Below are 20,895 nucleotides of genomic sequence, written 5' to 3'. Positions count from 1 at the left end.
CAAAATGTCAGTAATTTGTGATCTTTTAGAGCAGATTATTTTAGCCATTAGATTCTCGTTTTTATTTTACTCTCTTGTGCCACCAGCACAGACCGTTAGCCGTTAGTTCTTTGCTGGAATTCGCAACTTTTAGTGAGATAAAATACGAATTAATCCAATTACGCAGTCCAGTCTGCGTAAGTACGCAGCTACATTACGCTATGTAGCTGAGTGGATAACTCAGCATGTGCTTTGGCTGCTACATAAAAGCACATTTTCATTGACCCTGATAGGCAAAGTTCAACAAAGGCAGGATATATAAAAAAAAAATAACCACCTTTAGAGGCCATTTTTCCCCGCAAAGCGGGGGTTGGCCTTTTTCGGGCACCGTGATTGTTGTTGTTTTTTGGTCCCCTTTTTTTGAAGCAATGTTTTACGGCCGGATGCCCTTCCTGCCGCCAACCCTTTTTGTCGCCTTTTACGACAAACAGGGAAAAGGCAGGATATCAAAGGCTAAAAATGTTTAATTGAAAAGAAAGACTTACTGGGAGCATCCTTGGATAAGTTTACAACCCAGTATACTGATACAAATGTTTATTGAAACAACAAAATAGACAACCAAATCTTTAAAAAAAAATGAATGAAGACTCCTCTGCAAAGAATATGCAATAAAAATGAAAGTTTAATAAGTCCATGGAAAGATGGTTTCAGGTTACAAAGAAACAATAAAAGAAATAAATCAATCCAGCAAGCCAACTGAACGCCAAAGAAACCTCAGCAGGGGTTTTTTTTTGTTTTTGTGAAATCCTAAATGTCAACATTGTCACAATGCAAAGATCTATTCAAGAAGAAAAATTCAAAACAAAATCACAAACATGGTACTTGAGAATGTTTATTTGCAAACTCTTCCAACCAACGTTCAAGTTCTTCATGACAATCCATTCAAATTGCCAGAGGAATCAAATGCCAAGGTTCTGCACTGCAAGTGGAATTCAGTAGCGACCTGAGAAAGAAAAATGGAAATTAAATGAAGCAGTAGGTAATGACTAATACTCGCAGGGGTAAAAATGCCTTTCAATGGAACAAAAATTCGAAAAATAAAACGCACTTTTCTGATATTAAATTGACCGCGAAATACCGTCGGAACACCCTATTCGCGGTTCCACTATTCGCTGGTTCCACGTATTTGCGGTTGATAAAATGCGCCCTGTTTTTCTATTTGCGGCCGTGTCCCATGAATGTGGTTTTTTTAGGGGCGCAAAAAAAAAAAAATTCACGAGCCGCGAGCTTGACACATTTAGAAAACCCATCTTTCACCAGCCATGCACAAATCATCTGGACATACGCAAAAAAAATCTTCCACGAGCCGCAAGCATGACCTGCTCCTGCGTTCGCTGCCGTGTGTTTCGCGTTTTCATGGCTTTTGCGGGATATCCCATCATTAACACTGTGAACAGCTTCACGTGATATCCCATCATTAACTCTGTGAACAGCTTAATGCGATATCCCATCATTAACACTGTGAACAGCTTCACGTGATATCCCGTCATGAACACTGTGAATAGCTTCACGTGATATCCCATCATTAACACTGTGAATAGCTTCACGTGATATCCCTTCATTAACACTGTGAATAGCTTCACGTGATATCCCTTCATTAACACTGTGAACAGCTTCACGTGATATCCCGTCATTAACACTGTGAAGAGCTAACGTGATATCCCATCATTAACACTGTGAACAGCTTCACGTGATATCCCGTCATGAACACTGTGAATAGCTTCACGTGATATCCCATCATGAACACTGTGAACAGCTTCACGTGATATCCCGTCATTAACACTGTGAAGAGCTAACGTGATATCCCATCATTAACACTGTGAACAGCTTCACGTGGTATCCCATCATTAACACTGTGAACAGCTTCACGTGATATCCCATCATTAACACTGTGAATAGCTTCACGTGATATCCCATCATTAACACTGTGAAGAGCTTCACGTGATATCCCATCATTAACACTGTGAACAGCTTCACGTGATATCCCATCATTAACACTGTGAATAGCTTCACGTGATATCCCATCATGAACACTGTGAAGAGCTAACGTGATATCCCGTCATTAACACTGTGAACAGCTTCACGTGATATCCCGTCATTAACACTGTGAAGAGCTAACGTGATATCCCGTCATTAACACTGTGAACAGCTTCACGTGATATCCCGTCATGAACACTGTGAACAGCTTCACGTGATATCCCGTCATTAACACTGTGAATAGCTTCACGTGATATCCCGTCATTAACACTGTGAACAGCTTCACGTGATATCCCGTCATTAACACTGTGAACAGCTTCACGTGATATCCCGTCATGAACACTGTGAACAGCTTCACGTGATATCCCGTCATTAACACTGTGAACAGCTTCACGTGATATCCCGTCATTAACACTGTGAAGAGCTAACGTGATATCCCGTCATTAACACTGTGAACAGCTTAATGCGATATCCCATCATTAACACTGTGAACAGCTTCACGTGATATCCCGTCATTAACACTGTGAAGAGCTAACGTGATATCCCGTCATTAACACTGTGAACAGCTTCACGTGATATCCCGTCATGAACACTGTGAACAGCTTCACGTGATATCCCGTCATTAACACTGTGAATAGCTTCACGTGATATCCCATCATTAACTCTGTGAACAGCTTCACGTGATATCCCATCATTAACACTGTGAATAGCTAACGTGATATCCCATCATTAACACTATGAACAGCTTCACGTGATATCCCGTCATGAACACTGTGAATAGCTTCACCTGATATCCCGTCATTAACTCTGTGAACAGCTTAATGCGATATCCCATCATGAACACTGTGAACAGCTTCACGTGATATCCCATCATTAACACTGTGAATAGCTTCACGTGATATCCCATCATTAACACTGTTAATCGCTTCACGTGATATCCCATCATTCACACTGTGAACAGCTTAATGCGATATCCCATCATGAACACTGTGAATAGCTTCACGTGATATCCCATCATTAACACTGTGAATAGCTTCACGTGATATCCCATCATTAACACTGTGAATAGCTAACGTGATATCCCATCATTAACTCTGTGAACAGCTTCACGTGATATCCCGTCATTAACACTGTGAAGAGCTAACGTGATATCCCGTCATTAACACTGTGAACAGCTTCATGTGATATCCCATCATTAACACTGTTAATCGCTTCACGTGATATCCCATCATTCACACTGTGAACAGCTTAATGCGATATCCCATCATGAACACTGTGAATAGCTTCACGTGATATCCCATCATTAACACTGTGAATAGCTTCACGTGATATCCCATCATTAACACTGTGAATAGCTAACGTGATATCCCATCATTAACTCTGTGAACAGCTTCACGTGATATCCCGTCATTAACACTGTGAAGAGCTAACGTGATATCCCGTCATTAACACTGTGAACAGCTTCATGTGATATCCCGTCATGAACACTGTGAATAGCTTCACGTGATATCCCATCATTAACTCTGTGAACAGCTGCACGTGATATCCCATCATTAACACTGTGAATAGCTAACGTGATATCCCATCATTAACACTGTGAAGAGCTAACGTGATATCCCGTCATTAACACTGTGAACAGCTTCATGTGATATCCCGTCATGAACACTGTGAACAGCTTCACGTGATATCCCGTCATTAACACTGTGAATAGCTTCACGTGATATCCCATCATTAACTCTGTGAACAGCTGCACGTGATATCCCATCATTAACACTGTGAATAGCTAACGTGATATCCCATCATTAACACTGTGAACAGCTTCACGTGATATCCCGTCATGAACACTGTGAATAGCTAACGTGATATCCCATCATTAACACTGTGAACAGCTTCACGTGATATCCCGTCATGAACACTGTGAATAGCTCCACGTGATATCCCGTCATTAACTCTGTGAACAGCTGCACGTGATATCCCATCATTAACACTGTGAAGAGCTAACGTGATATCCCGTCATTAACACTGTGAACAGCTTCATGTGATATCCCGTCATGAACACTGTGAACAGCTTCACGTGATATCCCGTCATTAACACTGTGAATAGCTTCACGTGATATCCCATCATTAACTCTGTGAACAGCTGCACGTGATATCCCATCATTAACACTGTGAATAGCTAACGTGATATCCCATCATTAACACTGTGAACAGCTTCACGTGATATCCCGTCATGAACACTGTGAATAGCTAACGTGATATCCCATCATTAACACTGTGAACAGCTTCACGTGATATCCCGTCATGAACACTGTGAATAGCTCCACGTGATATCCCATCATTAACACTGTGAACAGCTTCACGTGATATCCCATCATTAACACTGTGAACAGCTTCACGTGATATCCCGTCATGAACACTGTGAATAGCTCCACGTGATATCCCGTCATTAACTCTGTGAACAGCTTCACGTGATATCCCGTCATGAACACTGTGAATAGCTCCACGTGATATCCCATCATTAACACTGTGAACAGCTTCACGTGATATCCCATCATTAACACTGTGAACAGCTTCACGTGATATCCCGTCATGAACACTGTGAATAGCTCCACGTGATATCCCGTCATTAACTCTGTGAACAGCTTCACGTGATATCCCGTCATGAACACTGTGAATAGCTCCACGTGATATCCCATCATTAACACTGTGAACAGCTTCACGTGATATCCCATCATTCACACTGTGAACAGCTTCACGTGATATCCCATCATTAACTCTGTGAACAGCTTCACGTGATATCCCATCATGAACACTGTCAATAGCTTCATGTGATATCCTGATGCTGTTCACGGGTAAACAATGTTTCGCAGGATATCCCAACAGACGGTAGACGGTAAACATTGCTTTTCAGGATATCCCACCAGCTGCATAACACCTGCGAGTTACTGTACAGAATGAAAACACTCCACAGTATCTATTAGTGCAATTAGCAGTTTCCCTTTTCCCCACTGAAATAATGGCACGGCATTCATTCGAGGATTTTCATCGCCGTTCGTGGATTATTGCCGACATTCGCCGGTTTTGTCCCGCCATTTCCGGGACTTTCATCAACCATCGCGGATTATCCTCGACATTTTCGGAATATGCCTCACCATTTGGGAGATTTTGCCTCAACATTCGCAGTTTGTTCCTCACTATTCGCGGATTTTCACGATTCGGGAACCAATCACCCCTTTTTCCATTGAAATAATGCCCCCGCCATTCGTGGTTACGCAATTCGCGGCATTTCCCAGGAACGTATGCCCCGTGAATAGCGGGGTCCGACTGTACTAGTAATAAAGCGAACAAATGGGCACTGAATAAAAAAAACAAAAGGAACTTTTAAATAGTTTTTCAGATGCATTTCCTTTGGTAGGTTATCTGATAGTATCACATAGCATGAAAATAAAAGTGATGTGCAACATATCAGTCATTAACATTTCCTGCCTTGTCGGCAATTAGTAAAATTGGCTATACCGCCTCATGCTGAAGATGAAAGGCGACTGATAGACGCTTAATCTGTAATGATCGATAAAGGCCAAATAACATGGAGATTTCCTCCCTATAACAGGAACCTATACATTCTTTAAAAATCTGTACATCAAATCATATAAAAAACATGGTGAAATTGTGTGTTGTGTCCAAACAGGGTATTCATGAAAAGGCATAATTATTTATTTCAGGAAGCCAAAACAAACTGAATGGCTGTACATCTCATTTTTCAATGCCAGCAAATGGCATCAGTAACAAGAACAGGGAAACATGGTACGCACGGGGGGAGTAGGATCTGGAACGTGAGCGTGATCGGTATCGACCACTCTCCCTGTAGTAGTTCGGAGACTGTCTTCTGGAACAAATGTATGGAGACATGCATCAGTAACCAAGGTTTACAGGCAATTATTTTCCAATACATAATTACTCATTTAATACATAATTAGAGCTAATTAGGGACCTGTTAACATAATTAGGGCCAACATAATTAGGGCTAACCCCTGCTCTAGCGGGGAAAATGGCCTTTAAACGATCATTCATTCACATAATTAGACTCATTTAAAAGGTAAACAAAAGGTAATACAATGGCTAACGCAGTAAATCGAGTGGACAGCAAAACAAGTAGACAAAATAATAACAATTGCACCACAATCTAAAATTATCAAACAGGGTTCTAGTTTGAATATTTGTTGAACTTCCATTTATATTATATATTTGTTGAATGGTTTGTGCTATTTAGAGAGCAGAAAGGAAACAAATGTAATAAATAATAACAGTAATAATAATGACAATAATACCAAGAAAGAGCAATCAGAGATTGCAGACCCTCGCCAGGACGTGTTTTCAATGGTTTTTAAGGCTTAAGTGTTAAAACAAATATGGCGGCCTAACCATGTGACCAATGACGTCGTCATTTTTTTTTCTCCACCAACTTATCCCTATATGATGCTTAAGAAATTTCATCTTGATCGGATGAAATTTTGCACTTGGCGAATTATGACGTCATAATGGAGGCACATATGACATCATTAACATATGTTATTCCACATGGAGAGTTCTTTATAGTGAGCCACGTCTCATTTTTTTCTCTGCAGCGCTTTTGGAGATATAGAGGTGCAAAGTTTTCCGGGTTTTCCAAGAGGGCGCCCATACCACATGACCTATGACGTCATAATTATCATTTAAAAAAATTATAGAGGTGGAGTTGCACCTATGGTGAAAATTTCCTGTCAATCGGACCAACGGTTGCAGAGAAAAAAATCATTTATTCTGTGCGGACAAACAAACAGACAGACAGACTCAAATGCAATACCGTCTCCTCAGGCGAGGGTAATAATACCAACACCACCAATAAATACTTCTAAACCGCTTGGAGCATGCATCCACACGCAGACAACAATCAAAGACAACAAACATATCATAAGTTTGCTCAGATTGTCCCCAATCCAAAACCATGATATTTTCTACCCTCGTTAACCCCACCCAAATCCATCTTTACAATTTTCCCTCTTTGGAGTTTCCTTCTGTTTCCATCTTGTCCAACCCATGCATGTGTATTTTGCATCCTGTTTTTGTACGTTACGTCCTGATCCATTCAGTGTACCAGCTCTTCCATGAGCCTCGACTGTGCATCCAGAAATAACGAGTAATGCGGCTGTGTCGCCAATATGCCTCTGAATATACCTGCCCGTGACAATTTTTTTACATTTTTTTTTGTATACTGAATCGAGGCTCGTGAAAGAGCTGACATTTATTTCACAAACAAATCAACCAGACAAACAAAATATATCAAAAGAGGGAGCGGAAGACAAGATGGGGAGAGAAGGGGAAGGACACAAACACAACATTTGAGAGCAGGGAGAAGTGTGGGAGGGAGAGGGCTTGGGGGGAGGAGGCGTGGGAAAGGGGGGGGGGGGAGGTATAAAACACAAGGGGACCAAGGACTTCCAGGACAGAAGTTGGTATTTCAAAAAAAAAAAAAAAAGTGTAGGATTTTGGGTGAAATTAGCGGGGGTAGAAAAGATCAAGGTTTTGGATGGGGGAAGATAAGAGATGGTGGTGAACAGCTGTTTTAAAGACCTGGAGGGTGGAGTGGGATTGAAGAGATTGAGGGGGTTTGTTCCAGAGGCGGGAGAAAAGAGGAATGAAGGAGTGAAGGTGAGCAGAAAGTCTTGATTTTGGCAGTTTAACCATAAGAGGGTTGCAGGCAGATCTTGTGCGACCTGTAGGAATATTTGGGGGACAGAGCCCAGAGAGAGCTGGGGGGGGGGGGGGCAAGGCCAGAGAGGAGTCGGTAGAAGACGGAAAGACCACCAACCTGCCTGCGGTGAGTGAGTGAAAGGCCCTTGGAGTTAGCTTCATCGTGGGAGATTCCAATGATTCTGAACGCTCTGGTTTCAACAGCGTGAAGACGAGCTAGGTGTGAGGCAGGAGCACCAGACCAGAGGGGAGAGCAGTATTCCATAGAGCTGCGGATGAAAGCCTTGTAAGTGGTGAGGAGCTCAGGTGTACCAAGGAAGGACTTCGCACGACGGAGGATGCCCAGTCGGCGACTGGCTTTGGAGGCCAGATTTGAAATGTGGTTTTCCCAGGAAAGATCATGGCAGATAGTGAGACCCAAAAGCTTGAGTGACAGAACTTCTTGGAGAGGATTATTCAGAAAGTGGATGGGAGGGTTGTCCAGTCGGTCTTTTCGGAGAGACATCGTAAGAGTGTGAGATTTGTCAGGATTGAAAGACATGTTCCACTTGTTTGCCCAGTCTGTGATTTTGTCAAGGTCTGCAGAGAGTGAGGAGGCTGCAGACTGCCGATCTGAGGGATGAGGAATGGAGCGACAGAGAGTAGAGTCGTCAGCAAAGAGATAGAGAGGATTTTCAAGAGAGTTAGAGAGATCATTGATGAAGACAAAGGTTTTGTACGTAAAAACCTGTACGTAAAACACAATGGGTATATGCCCTCGTTGACAGTCCTAAAAATAAACAAGTTTGGTTTAAATCCCTTCAGCTGTTTTGAAGTATCACATTTTTACCACAGGACAGGTTTCACATGGATAGGTGAAGCGTTTTCGAAGGGATTTCTTTAAAATATCAGTTTTAAGCTAATATGGCTGCCAAACCACATGACATATGATATCAAAAATGTACACTGCATATGTATGGGTAGGGGATAACGTTTGTGAAGTTCGTGTTGATCGGAAAAGGTTCGTTTTTCTATCCAAGATGGCTGCCAAACCACATGACCTTCGATGTCATCATTTTCAAACTATATGCAACAATGGTGTTATACATTTTAAAGATTTCGCATCGATAGGGTAAGTGGTTTCAGAGATATAATTATTTAATATTTTCCTTCAATCCAATAAAGCTGACAAACCATGTGACCTATGATGTCATAAATTTAATATTTCAATACAAAAGGGTCAGATCATGAGCATGCAATTTCAGATTTTTATGATAAGGCATTCGATTAAAACATTTATGGCTGATATACCACTTCACCGACGATATCATTATCATGCGTTTGTTCACCATTGGGAGTAATTTACAATGTGCCAAGTTTCAAAAAAAAAATCCATACAGCGGTTTCCGCCAAATATATATTTTAATAAATTGCGTTTAATCCAAGGTAGATGCCATACCACGTGACCTATGATGTCACAATTATCATTTAAAAAAACATTCTACATGGGTGTCACTCCTACCCTGAAAGTTTTGTCTCAATCTGACATGTGGTTGCTGAGAAAAACGAGGTTTAGCCCGTATGTACGGATGTACGGATGTACGGACAACCCGAAAACATAATGCCTCCAGCGATATTCGGTGGCAGAGGCATAAAAATATTTAAAAGGCCTGTCAATTCTTTATGTGAATGGGTTACTATGACTTACTGAATGGGCTGCATTTCACCACCGAGTCGTTTTTGACGATTTAGAAAGAAGGAACTGTTCACTGATTTTACGATCCAAATATAAAGTTTGTGAATCATTAAAGTGAAATTTAATCAATGTGGAAACCTGTACGTAAAACTTTTCATTTGAATAGAAGGAAAGACATTTTAAAACTAGAGAGTTCATAGAACATCTCACCCCATGCAGTCTTGAGAAAACATTACAAGAATGACTGCACTGTGGTCACTACCTGCGACAAAATCTGGCAACGGGCCGATTGGGAAACACGCATTATAAGCACTCTTAAAAAGATGAACAGGGAGATTGATAAACAAACATTTAATGCGCTATTAAAATATCAACTTGACACCTCTCACCCATGACACATGGCAGCCTCCACCACGGTTAAATCAGAATGATCTGATTCGTTCTGATAAAAACACGGTGGAGGCCACGGATTGTTTAACCCTAATGTGGGGCCGTTCAAAAATTACATAACGCTATTTTTGTGTTCTGACAGGCTTGATTAAACCTTGCTAATACTTTTTATTCGACATTGATTAGATTTTTTGGGGTACCTCACCGTGAGTAACACTCGACTCAAAACAAATGGAAATCTGACGCAACAAACCCGGGCAGTATATAATCAGCAGAGGCCTATGGGCCTGATGTCTTAGACTCACAAGAAAACCAAGATGGCAGCCATATTGTTTCGTCTGTGTGTCATGGCAATGGTGAGTGGAGTCAAGTGACAAATGTGGGTGGGGTCCAACAGCTGTCCAACCAATGGGTGCACATTTCAAAAATCGACCCCCAACAACTACAACAACCTCGCGGAGCACATGCAGACCCACGACGTCGCAGGTAAAACATACAGTACATGGGCGGTGTCTGCGAACAGCAAATTGAATTGGTCGAGATGATGTTAAATGCTGTAATATTTTGCCCAAGTACTGCTAAATGAAAGGTTTTTGAAAGTGCCAACAAGGCAATTTTTGCTCTCCAATGCTCAAATATATAATTCAATTTATATACAATAAGGATTTTAAAGGATGTAGAAAAATTTTGTTTTGGAAGTTTGCCGCTATTGATGCAGCCTCTTTTCCACCACCTTATTTAACATTACATTCGTTATTTGCGCCTGTTGTTTGTGTCCTTTATGACGTCGCTAAAAACAGTAAGTTTCCTGTTTAGAATGATTGTACACCGCTCCTTTCCTATGCCATCTCCAGGCGCTGCATATCGTCATTGCCGGGCACCGAAGGGGGCTCGGCAATGACGCACGCTGAAAGGGAGTACTCAGTTTTCACTCTGGTTGGTTGTTTGTTTGCTTTCTTGTTTGTCCGGGTGATATCTCAGCCATCCTTTGAGCTAGGAAGCTGAAATTTCGGCACAATAGTGAGCAAGTACTTTGTCAAAAACAATATTTTTGGGGTTTTTTGATTAATCAATTAATTGATGAGTTATTTAATTATTAGCGATTAAGTACTTATACATTTCATTTCTCTTCTGGCCATTATCTCAGGCACCTTTTGAGTTAGGAAGCTGATATTTGGACATGCCAATGACCAAGTGATTTGGCTGCAAAGGCTATTTTTTTTTTTATTGATTGATCAATTAATCAATTAATTATTTAATTATTCGATTAATCACTGAATTTTTTTTTTTTAAGTTACAGATTCTGATGGAATGGTGGTGGTTTATGTGTTATATTAGTGAATTGATTAATTATTTCATTTTTTTATGATTATTATTTATTTATTTTCATTATTAATCATTTATTTATTTTCTTTCTCATCTGGGCAATATCTCAGGCACCTTTTGAGCTTGGAAGCCAATATTTGGACATGACAGTGACCAAGTAATGTGACTATAAAGGATATTTTTGATTTATTGATTAATCATTTAATCGATTAATTCTTTATTGATTAATCAATTAATTATTTAATTTTTTATTAACGACTTATTCAATTAAATTTCTAAAAGATACATCTTCGGATGAAGCACTAGTGGTTTAGTTATGCTATTAGCCAATTGATTAAGAAAATATTTTATGATAATCTTTTATTGATTTTAATTATGCAATTAATCAATCAATTATTGTGCACCTCTCCCTCCCAATGCAATCTCTGAGCTGCACCGTGGTATTTCCGGGCGCCAGAGGCGCCCCGGCAATGCCGCGCTGTAGGATATTTAATTATTTGGCATGGGGACGGTGTACTTTGAATGTATATGTACTTGTTTGTTTGTTTTCTTGGTTGTCCGGGCGATATCTCAGCCATTCTTTGAGCAAGGAAGCTGAAATTTCAGCACAATAGTGAGGAAGTACTTTGTCAAAAATGGTATTTTTTGTTTTTTGATTAATCAATTAATTGATGAGTTATTTAATTATTAGCGATTAATCCCTGGTGTTGGCTTAGCGGTTAGGGTGCCGCTGCCGGCTTGGGATCATAGGATCCTGGGTTCGAATCCCTGTCGATTGCTGAATTAACGCCAGGGGGGTTTTGACTCAGCCTGTCATCCTTCCGAGGTCGGCAAATTGAGTACCAGTTTGCTGGGATGAATGATCACGGTGTGTACCCCGATTTAGAATCGGTACACCGTATCCCTGCGCATCGTAAGAGCGTGACCAAGGATTGGCGTCAGGAAGGGCATCCGGCCATAAAAACATTGCCTCAAACAGGGAACCATGATTGTCATGGGGCCCGCAAGGCTAACCCCCGCTCTAGCGGGGAAAATGGCCTTAAAACGATCATTCATTCATTCATTTCAATTAAGTACTTATTTAATTAATTAAATTTACTTTCTCTTCTGGCCATTATCTCAGGCACCTTTTGAGTTAGGAAGCTGATATTTGGACATGCCAATGACCAGGTGATTTGGCTGCAAAGGCTATTTTTGATTTATTAATTAATCAATTAATTGATTAATTATTTAATTATTCGATTAATGACAAAAAAATTTTTTTAAGGTTACAGATTCTGTTGAAATGGTGGTGGTTTATGTGTTATATTAGCGAATTGATTCATTATTTCATTTTTTTATGATTTCTATTTATTTATTTTCATTATTAATTATTTATTTATTTTCTCTCTCATCTGGGCAATATCACAGGCACCCTTTGAGCTAGGGAGCTGATATTTGGACATGACAGTGACCTAGGTGATGTGGCTATAAAGGATATTTTTGATTTATTGATTAATCATTTCATCAATTAATTATTTATTGATTAATCAATTAATTATTTAATTTTTTATTAATGACATTTAATTACATTTCTAAAAGATACATCTTCGGATGAAGCACTCGTGGTTTGGTTATGCTATTAGCCAATTGATTAAGAAAATATTTTATGATAATCTTTTATTGATTTTAATTATACAATTAATCAATCAATTATTGTACACTTCTCCCTCCCAATGCAATCTCTATGAGCTGCACTGCGGTATTGCCGGGCGCCGGAGGCACCCTGGCAATGTCGCCCTGTGGGATATTTAATTATTTGGCATGAGGGCGGTGTACTTTGAATGTATCTGTACTTGTTTTCAATTCTGTTTGACTGACAGGCAGGTAAAAAAAAATAAAAAACAAGACCAAAAGTCTAACAGCGGTGTAGCCGGGCTTGTAAAATATTATAAACCACAAACACATATGATTAGCCTTTTAAACAGTTGCTAATGTTGTCTATAACATTAAACAAAGAAATTTGGACGAATCCCGACATCCGTGAGGTAAGTTTTACTTGCAGAACTGAGAGAAGATCTACTGTAATCGATATACCCCACAAGGGTTGGAGATGTGCTCATTTACCAAGCTGCTAGCTGGCGCTTGCCAAGCCAGCCATTCCTCAACGGTTTTGAATGGAGTGCTTGCTCGAATGCCAAAGGGGAATGATCTTTCCTGCCGCTCTCGAAGTGAGCGGGTGTTTACGCCGAAATATACGTAATGACGTAGCATGATGGCCAGACACAAAACTGCCGCTACTTTAATATATACAACATATATATTTAGCCTCCATTTACGTTGTCGTCACGACAAAGGCATTAGTGTTACGATTACATTTACAATAATAACGTTACGTTATTGTTACGAAAATTATATTATTTTTTTAAAACTGAGGTGAATTCCTTATTTCCGCAGTTACACCGCTTCAATCCATCAACTTTCCATTCATGACATTGGGATTAAAGTGGTATGGTTATATTTACTATAATATTATTATTACGAAAACGATTCTACTGAAACGATACCACTCTATAAAGAAACCTGGGCTTAATTTGTCCGAAGGGGGAGGTGAGTCATAACGCCTCAGATCTATATGTACCGTATGTTGGAAGAGACAAAGCCGATGCTTTCGATATTTGATGATCATTTTAACAATCGGTTTGTTTGTTTCACACTGAATGAAAAACGTAAATGTAGAGCATGGTGATTGTGATATACAGGGGTCGAATTACTCTGTAGGGAGAGCACAGCAATGTTTGCCTTTGATGACTTCAAATTTTTTGGGGCACCAAGGCATTTTCTTTTGGGTTTGGGGGGCACCAAGGCAATCTAGAATTATTCTTGTGGGCACAAAAGCAAAGTGTGTCGGTAACTTAAACAGGCAGGGAAATGTTACTGACAGAACAAGTAAATCAACTTAAACTTTTTAATAATGTATTTTTAGAATATAAAGTTTCAGAAAACTCAACTCAACTCAGAACTGCATTGTCATCATGGCCATGTAACAAAGTTTAACCTTTGTTTGACAGAACAAGTAAATCAACTTAAACTTTTTAATAATGTATTTTTAGAATTTGAATTTCAATAACAGTTTCAGATTTGATTTCTCTCAAAACTCAACTCAACTCAGTCAGAACTGCATTGTCATCATGTCCATGTAACAAAGTTTAACTTTTGTTTGACAGAGTTGAACTTTTTTCATCATCATCAGACATCATCTTTACTCAATACTGACTCAGTCTTGAGTTAGGTATACATGATTACAATTCAATCACCCTTGGGGGAGAGGGGTGTAGTATCAGGCCTACGTCCAAATGCACTCATAGAATGCCACCTGGCAACGCTACGTGTAGGATCAAAGTCGTCGGGGTCGGGCACTTCTGTGCTGATGCGCAGGTGTTCCTGCATACCCAACTCCAGTTTTAGCCTCCAATCCCCAAGAATACGCTCCACTGCTGAGAACTGCCTCTCTACATGTGATGTGGCCACTGGGCACACAAGGCAGATCTGCACCAGATGAAGTATATTAGGGTATTTGTGGCCCTTTTCTGTCAGAATGGTCTTCCATAGACCTCGGAAATTGGACTCCTCTCCATGATTTCTGCTGATGTCAAGCTTCAAGGACAGCCATTCTCTTTGTATTTGACTTGCATCACAACAATTTCTTTCAATGATTTGCTGAAAGTGATTGCTAAGGTAAGTGACTTTGGCATTGCCATAGGCAGCAAGGGTGTCCTTGCCCTTTGGCATGTTGCTGGGGTCAAACACCTCAAACGCAATCAGGACCTCATTCTCATAGAACTCGTTAAATCTCTTGTCCAAACAATCAATCACTTTGTCAACTACAGTTTTCAAGGGTCCAGCCTGAAACTCAACAGATGGTACTCTAGGACCATAAAGCTCCAGATCCCTGTACTTCAGCCTCTTGGTCTGATTGTCCCCATCCTCAGTGTCAGAGTCAGTGTTGGCTTCCTGCACTTCCCCATCACAGGTCGCCATCTTTTCTCAATGTTGCTCAACACGGCAAGGACCATGCCCGATATCGGGGCCAAAATATCTTACTTCGCATCATCAGATTGCAATGAAATTCCACCACAAACTAGATAACATGTTGGAAAAACGTCCAACATACATTTTATTTTGTCCGGAACATTCGATCGTTGATTTGAAAAGTGCTGAACACAAGCCAAACTTTCGAGTCGATCGTATGACAGAAATTGAAGTGGTCTCGTGTAAATTCGAAAACGAGGTTAGAAGCGCGAACAATTCCACTACGTCATCGGCTATGACGTACGCGGAACTATCCTCCGACAGCCAATGAAAAACCTGCATTTCTTGGAGATCCCTACAGCCTCTCGTAGACATGTGCGCACAGGTACAGCGGCAGATGTACACCACCGCTGACCTTGCGGGATTGTAACATACCTATAGTCGGGACGGAAGCAATCGGAAGGCCGTCCCAACCATGAGTATTACCCCCAGTAATACAGCGCGGTTGGTAGGCAACGACGCAAACATCGGCAATAATAGCCATGCTGTAATTTATGCGCTCATAGTAGCCCATAATGCTTTGCGTTTCATTGATGATGCTGGATGACGTATGGGATGACGAATGGTCGTAGGCGGGGCCAATATAAATTATGGGATGCCCTTGAACCTCGTTTCCCGTACCCAAGGACGATAGTAGGACTGCAACATTCTGTATTCAGTAAGAGAACGGGAAACGAGGTAGCCTAGACAATGTATATGCTTACTACGCTAATGTTCCGACATGCACTGAGAAAACGAAAGCCGACGAAGTCAGTTTGTTGTTTTCATCATTACTTTATTCATACTTTGGTCTGTATTATTATGCTTTATTGACAAAAAGGGCACAGCAGCAACTGAAGAAAAAGGGCACTGCAACTCTCTGCCGTAGTGATCATGAAAAGTTCGGGGGCAGCACGGCAAATAGCTTGGGCACGCCGGCTTTTGCCGTCGATAATTTCGACCCCTGGATATATGACAGGTTCGACCATATGTTCGGCCTGAACGGCATATAAATCAAAATGGCGGTGTGTGGAGAGTCAGCCGTCGTGCTGCCGTAATGACATCAGACGTAATCACATCACCCTGTCATGTGACCAGATTCTCAGCTCTGATTGGTATACGTTTGAGGGGACATACATACATACATACATAACATACAGACATACACTGTTCTAGACGGTTCTGCCCGATGGGCTACGCCGTAAAAATCTCGCTCCTCTGCACATGCGCAATCGGGATGAATTCAGAGCCAAAAGTACTGTTAAACTACAGGTTCGTTTTTCAATTTGTTTTCAAAATACAACATTGAATTGAAATAAAGTTGTTCTTCAATCATAAACTGCACACTTGTAGAGAGACAGACAGACAAAGTGAACCAATTAATTAACCCCATTTTATGCTTCGAGGATACAATCATCTTACCTGAATGCCGTTAATAACGGTCATCTATTGTTAACGGTCATCTCTTGACATTTTAGTTCAGACCTTTGCTGATTTTTGCCTCCCTGGATCCCTGATCCCGAAATCAAAAAATCCAAGACCGAGCAATCCTGCAGACCATCGAGTGTATTTTTTTATGGATATCGCCCCAGACAAGGCATACAGCCACTCTGGGTAAGGGGCTAGGTAAGATATAACTCTCGGGAAAAGCAGGTTAGAAAGATATAAGGATAAAGCAAAAAAAAAAAAAAAAGAACAAGAAAAACATCCAAGACACAGGAAGTAACAGAGGTCAGGTAAAATGCGATTAGACCTCAAAGATGTAGGAAAAAATGTGTAAGGACTGTATCGGGTTTCAGAGCAATCAGTTGGTAAATAAGGGATGAATAGTGTTTCAAATTTTCAGGAATCGAGATGAGATGACCTAACCATCGCATCAGCTCCCCTGAACTTTGTTCAAGGTGAGCTAAAAATGAGTTTGCTTAACCCACCACAAGTTCATCAGGGTATCTCAAACCCCTGGTGAAGTTACGAACCATGTCCAAAGCCCTGCCGCACCAAGGGAGGGTTGGGACAGATTAGGGATCCAAAGGTCGCAAATAATTCGCAAGAACGATGCACAAGCACATGGTGCATAGAGTTTTCAGGTTTTCCACACCCAAGTTCTAGTGTTACCATAGAGTTGCATGTATAAATTTTGGTTTATAGCACCCTGGTCTTACTTACATTATGTGCGCTAAAACTTTGTTATTTAATTTTTAAGTCCCAAAATGCGTTGGTCTCCATTGATATGCAGGTTAAGTGAAATATGCCGCAAGTACATGTGTGTAGAGTAAACCCTGAAATATCATGGGAGTGACAGTCCTGGAAAATGCCACGATATTAAAAACCGCCATAGTTAAAACCAAAGGCCTATGGGAAAAAGGGTTAGGTTCCTGGATTTGGAGAAAATGTGGAGGAAGATGGGCAGCAACCAAAATATACACATCACAACTTTACAAATAAACATGGAAAATAATTAGAAATCGGCTTTACCACGAGGTCTCATGCTGCGCTGAAGTAGATAAAACATATAAAATGGGGCCCATCACTTCCTTCTGTAATGTATCAATCCCATACCATTACTCTCCCATTAATCCTTAAGACTGGTTGTGTTGGGCTAGCAGCTAGGGCGCCAGCCGAGGATTCGAAGATCCTGGGTTCGAATCCCAGTCGATCGCTGAATTAACGCCAGGGGGGTTGACTCAGCCTGTCATCCTTCCGAGGTCGGCTAATTGAGTACCAGTTCACTGGTAATTCCCTGTTTGTCGTAAAAGGCGACAAACAGGGTTGGCGGCAGAAAGGGCATCCGGCCGTAAAACATTGCTTCAAAAAGGGGACCAACAAAAACAACAACAACCACGGTGCCAGAAAAAGGCCAACCCCTGCTTTGTGGGGAAAAATGGCCTCTAAAGGTGTTGTGTGTTTTTTTTTATTTATCCTTAAGGCACGCACGCACGCACGCGCACGCACGCACACGCACACGCACACGCACACACACACACACACACACACACACACACACACACACACACACACACACACACACACACACACACACTCCTCCTCCCCGAACCCCGGTTACGGTGCACCTCAGAGTCTCGAGAGAGAACGCGGCAGAAAGATGTGTTATTTTGCGTGTTCTAATAAACCATGGTAAAGCCACACCAATGCAATTGTAGAACAAAACAAGTAACTGTATTAAGAACTCTCACATACCCAATAATAACACTATTAAAGTACAATGAAAATGCCACTTGCATCAAACAAATAATACATGTGCAATCATTCCCCCAATTCTCTTAAAGCAATAAACTCACGATACGACAAACGCGAGTGGAATGTAACATTCCACAAAGTCCGTGCACTAATCCTGGTTGCACGAAGCTGGTTGAAGCCATGCAGAACGACGAGAACAGGCAGGCATCGACACGGCGGCGGACGAGGAGTTATGAGGTGAGACGTCTATATGGAAATTGAGCCAATATGGAAACCAACGGCGATCAACACAATGATGTCGATATGGGAATCCCAACGACAAAACAAGATGCACCAAGCCGACAGCCTCTTCGAAGACAAAATGGCGTATCGGCCTGTAATGGAGGCACTTGATTTCTCTCCAACAATAACTCACACTTGGTGATAAAACCTGAGACGCAGGTTTAATTGCAATTGCAACATAGGACGATGTTGCGGGCAATCCCTCCCCTGGGAAGCCTCAACTCATTCGCGACCAATATCAAAAAAAGTCCGCTCCGAGCCCCCGATGCGACTTTATTTCTCTCATGGCCATCTCCCTCCTCTCTCTTCTTCCGGCCTCTTTGCTGCTTCTTCCTTTTTCCTTCACAATCATTTTTTTTCACCTTTTACGAAAGTCATTAACAATATTACCTGAAACTAAAAATCCTACAAGTATATAATAACAACAAAGGCGGAAGTGACGGATCATAACACGAACGCACGCGCGCGCGCACACACACACACACACACACACACACACACACACACACACACACACACACACACACACACACACACACACACACACACACACACACACACACACACACACACCAAGCGTTACGCCTCGGCCCCCCGTCGGTGAAGTGATGAGTTGACAAAGTGGAAGACGCAAGGTGGCCATATTGGATTTTGACGTGGCGACCCAATTTTCAATAGCGTTCTTCCATATGCCTAGATACACCCACACACCAGATTAGAAGTTAGTAGTTCTTTATTTTTCCAAGATATTTCGCTCACAAGGTTCAGACATATATATGGGGCGGCCATCTTGGATTTTAACATGGCGACCCAATTTTCAATAGCGTTCTTCCTTATGCGTAGATACACCCACACACCAGATTAGAAGTTGGTACTTCGCTTATTTTTCAAGATATTCCGCTCAAGTTTCAGACATACATGGTGGCGGCCATCTTGGATTTTGACGTGGGTTGCATCCACACACCAAATTGGAATTCGGTCCTTCGCTTACGCAAGCACGCACGGACGGACGGACGGACGCACACACAGACGGAGGGGAAAACCATAGCCCCCTTTCGCTCCGCGGTGCGACGGGGGACAAAAAAAAACCACACAAACACACAAAAACACACACACACACCGCCAGAATCTATTGGTAACGGAATTTAGATAACAGCTGAGAATCGAAGTCGATTCTCGCATGTAGAGAACCGCCCAAGCCTAGTGAGTAGGGATAGGGATGACATTAGATGGTACTACACCACTTGCTTGAAGCACTGGAAGGAAGGGGAGATTGAACGGTCTCTGGAGGACCAACAAAAGAGGACATCGATCCGAGATTTTGCTAGTCTAACTAGGACAGACTTACTGCAAGGTGCACATGTGTCCTGGAAGAGCTGAGTTGGAGGGAGAGCAGAGGGAGCAACACTGGAGGGGGTAACAAAATTTTACAAGCATTCTGAGTATTGCGCTGCAATACATGTCCCCTACCGGCAGTCTGTCGTCCGGAAAACTGTTGGGAAAATTACCAAGGGTTATTTACCCACAGGTTCTGAATCGTTCCCAATCGCTAATTACCTCAGGACGGGCTCACCTGTGATTCACACTCGGGACTTCGATTTATACACCTTGCAGACAGGTCAGCAGAAGCACGAGAAAATAAGTTGTTGACAAAGAACCTTTCGAGTCGCTAAATATCAGTAATTTATTATATTTTCCGGTTCACGATCAATGATCGATGTGTATATATATATATATATATGTTGCTCTGCTTGGCTCCGCCCCTCCCGAAAGCGCGCGCTGTGTCGCGCTTTTGACGTTCGCGAGACGAGGCTGAGGGCGCACGGTGCGGCTTGAGAACTCTAGAATAAACAAGAGATATCCATTTTTGAAACATTTTCGTTTAACGATATCTGCCAAACCACGTTCCCTATCGCAAATTCCAAAAGGACATTTTAGTAGACTGACATGCTGAACAGATCTGTGAAGTTTCCCCTCGATTTGATCAAAAATGAGGGAGGAGCTAGGTTTTAAAGGTTCATGCTTAAAAACGTCATAACTCTGAAACCATGTGACGCATGACGTCATGCTCGCTGACCTTTTTGTTCGTCATGGGTATGCGATTTTGCCTGCAAAGTTTGGCCTCGATCTGTTCAGCCGTTGGAGAAAAAGGGGTTTTCGTGTTTTCACGAAAAACAATATGGCGGCCGAACCACGTGACCTGTGAAGTCATAGCTACCATTAAAATA

General features: G+C 41.5%; 1 protein-coding gene across 1 annotated transcript in view; it reads right to left on the bottom strand.

Annotated features, from left to right (window-relative positions):
* Positions 1 to 643: 643 nt before the first annotated feature.
* Positions 644 to 20,895, bottom strand: part of LOC137431401 (transformer-2 protein homolog beta) — a 49,114-nt gene continuing 28,862 nt past the window's right edge. The window contains exons 7-8 of the mRNA XM_068122696.2: positions 5,829 to 5,902; positions 644 to 982 (exon numbers count right to left, since the gene is read on the bottom strand). Of these exons, the coding sequence (XP_067978797.1) occupies positions 972 to 982; positions 5,829 to 5,902 (85 nt within the window). The 3' untranslated portion in view covers positions 644 to 971. The remainder of the gene's footprint in view (positions 983 to 5,828; positions 5,903 to 20,895) is intronic.

Source organism: Myxine glutinosa, chromosome 7 (genome assembly GCF_964187855.1).
Source record: "Myxine glutinosa chromosome 7, kmMyxGlut1.1, whole genome shotgun sequence".
NCBI classification, from domain to species: Eukaryota; Metazoa; Chordata; class Myxini; order Myxiniformes; family Myxinidae; genus Myxine; species Myxine glutinosa.
This window is presented reverse-complemented; position numbering and strand designations above follow the sequence as displayed.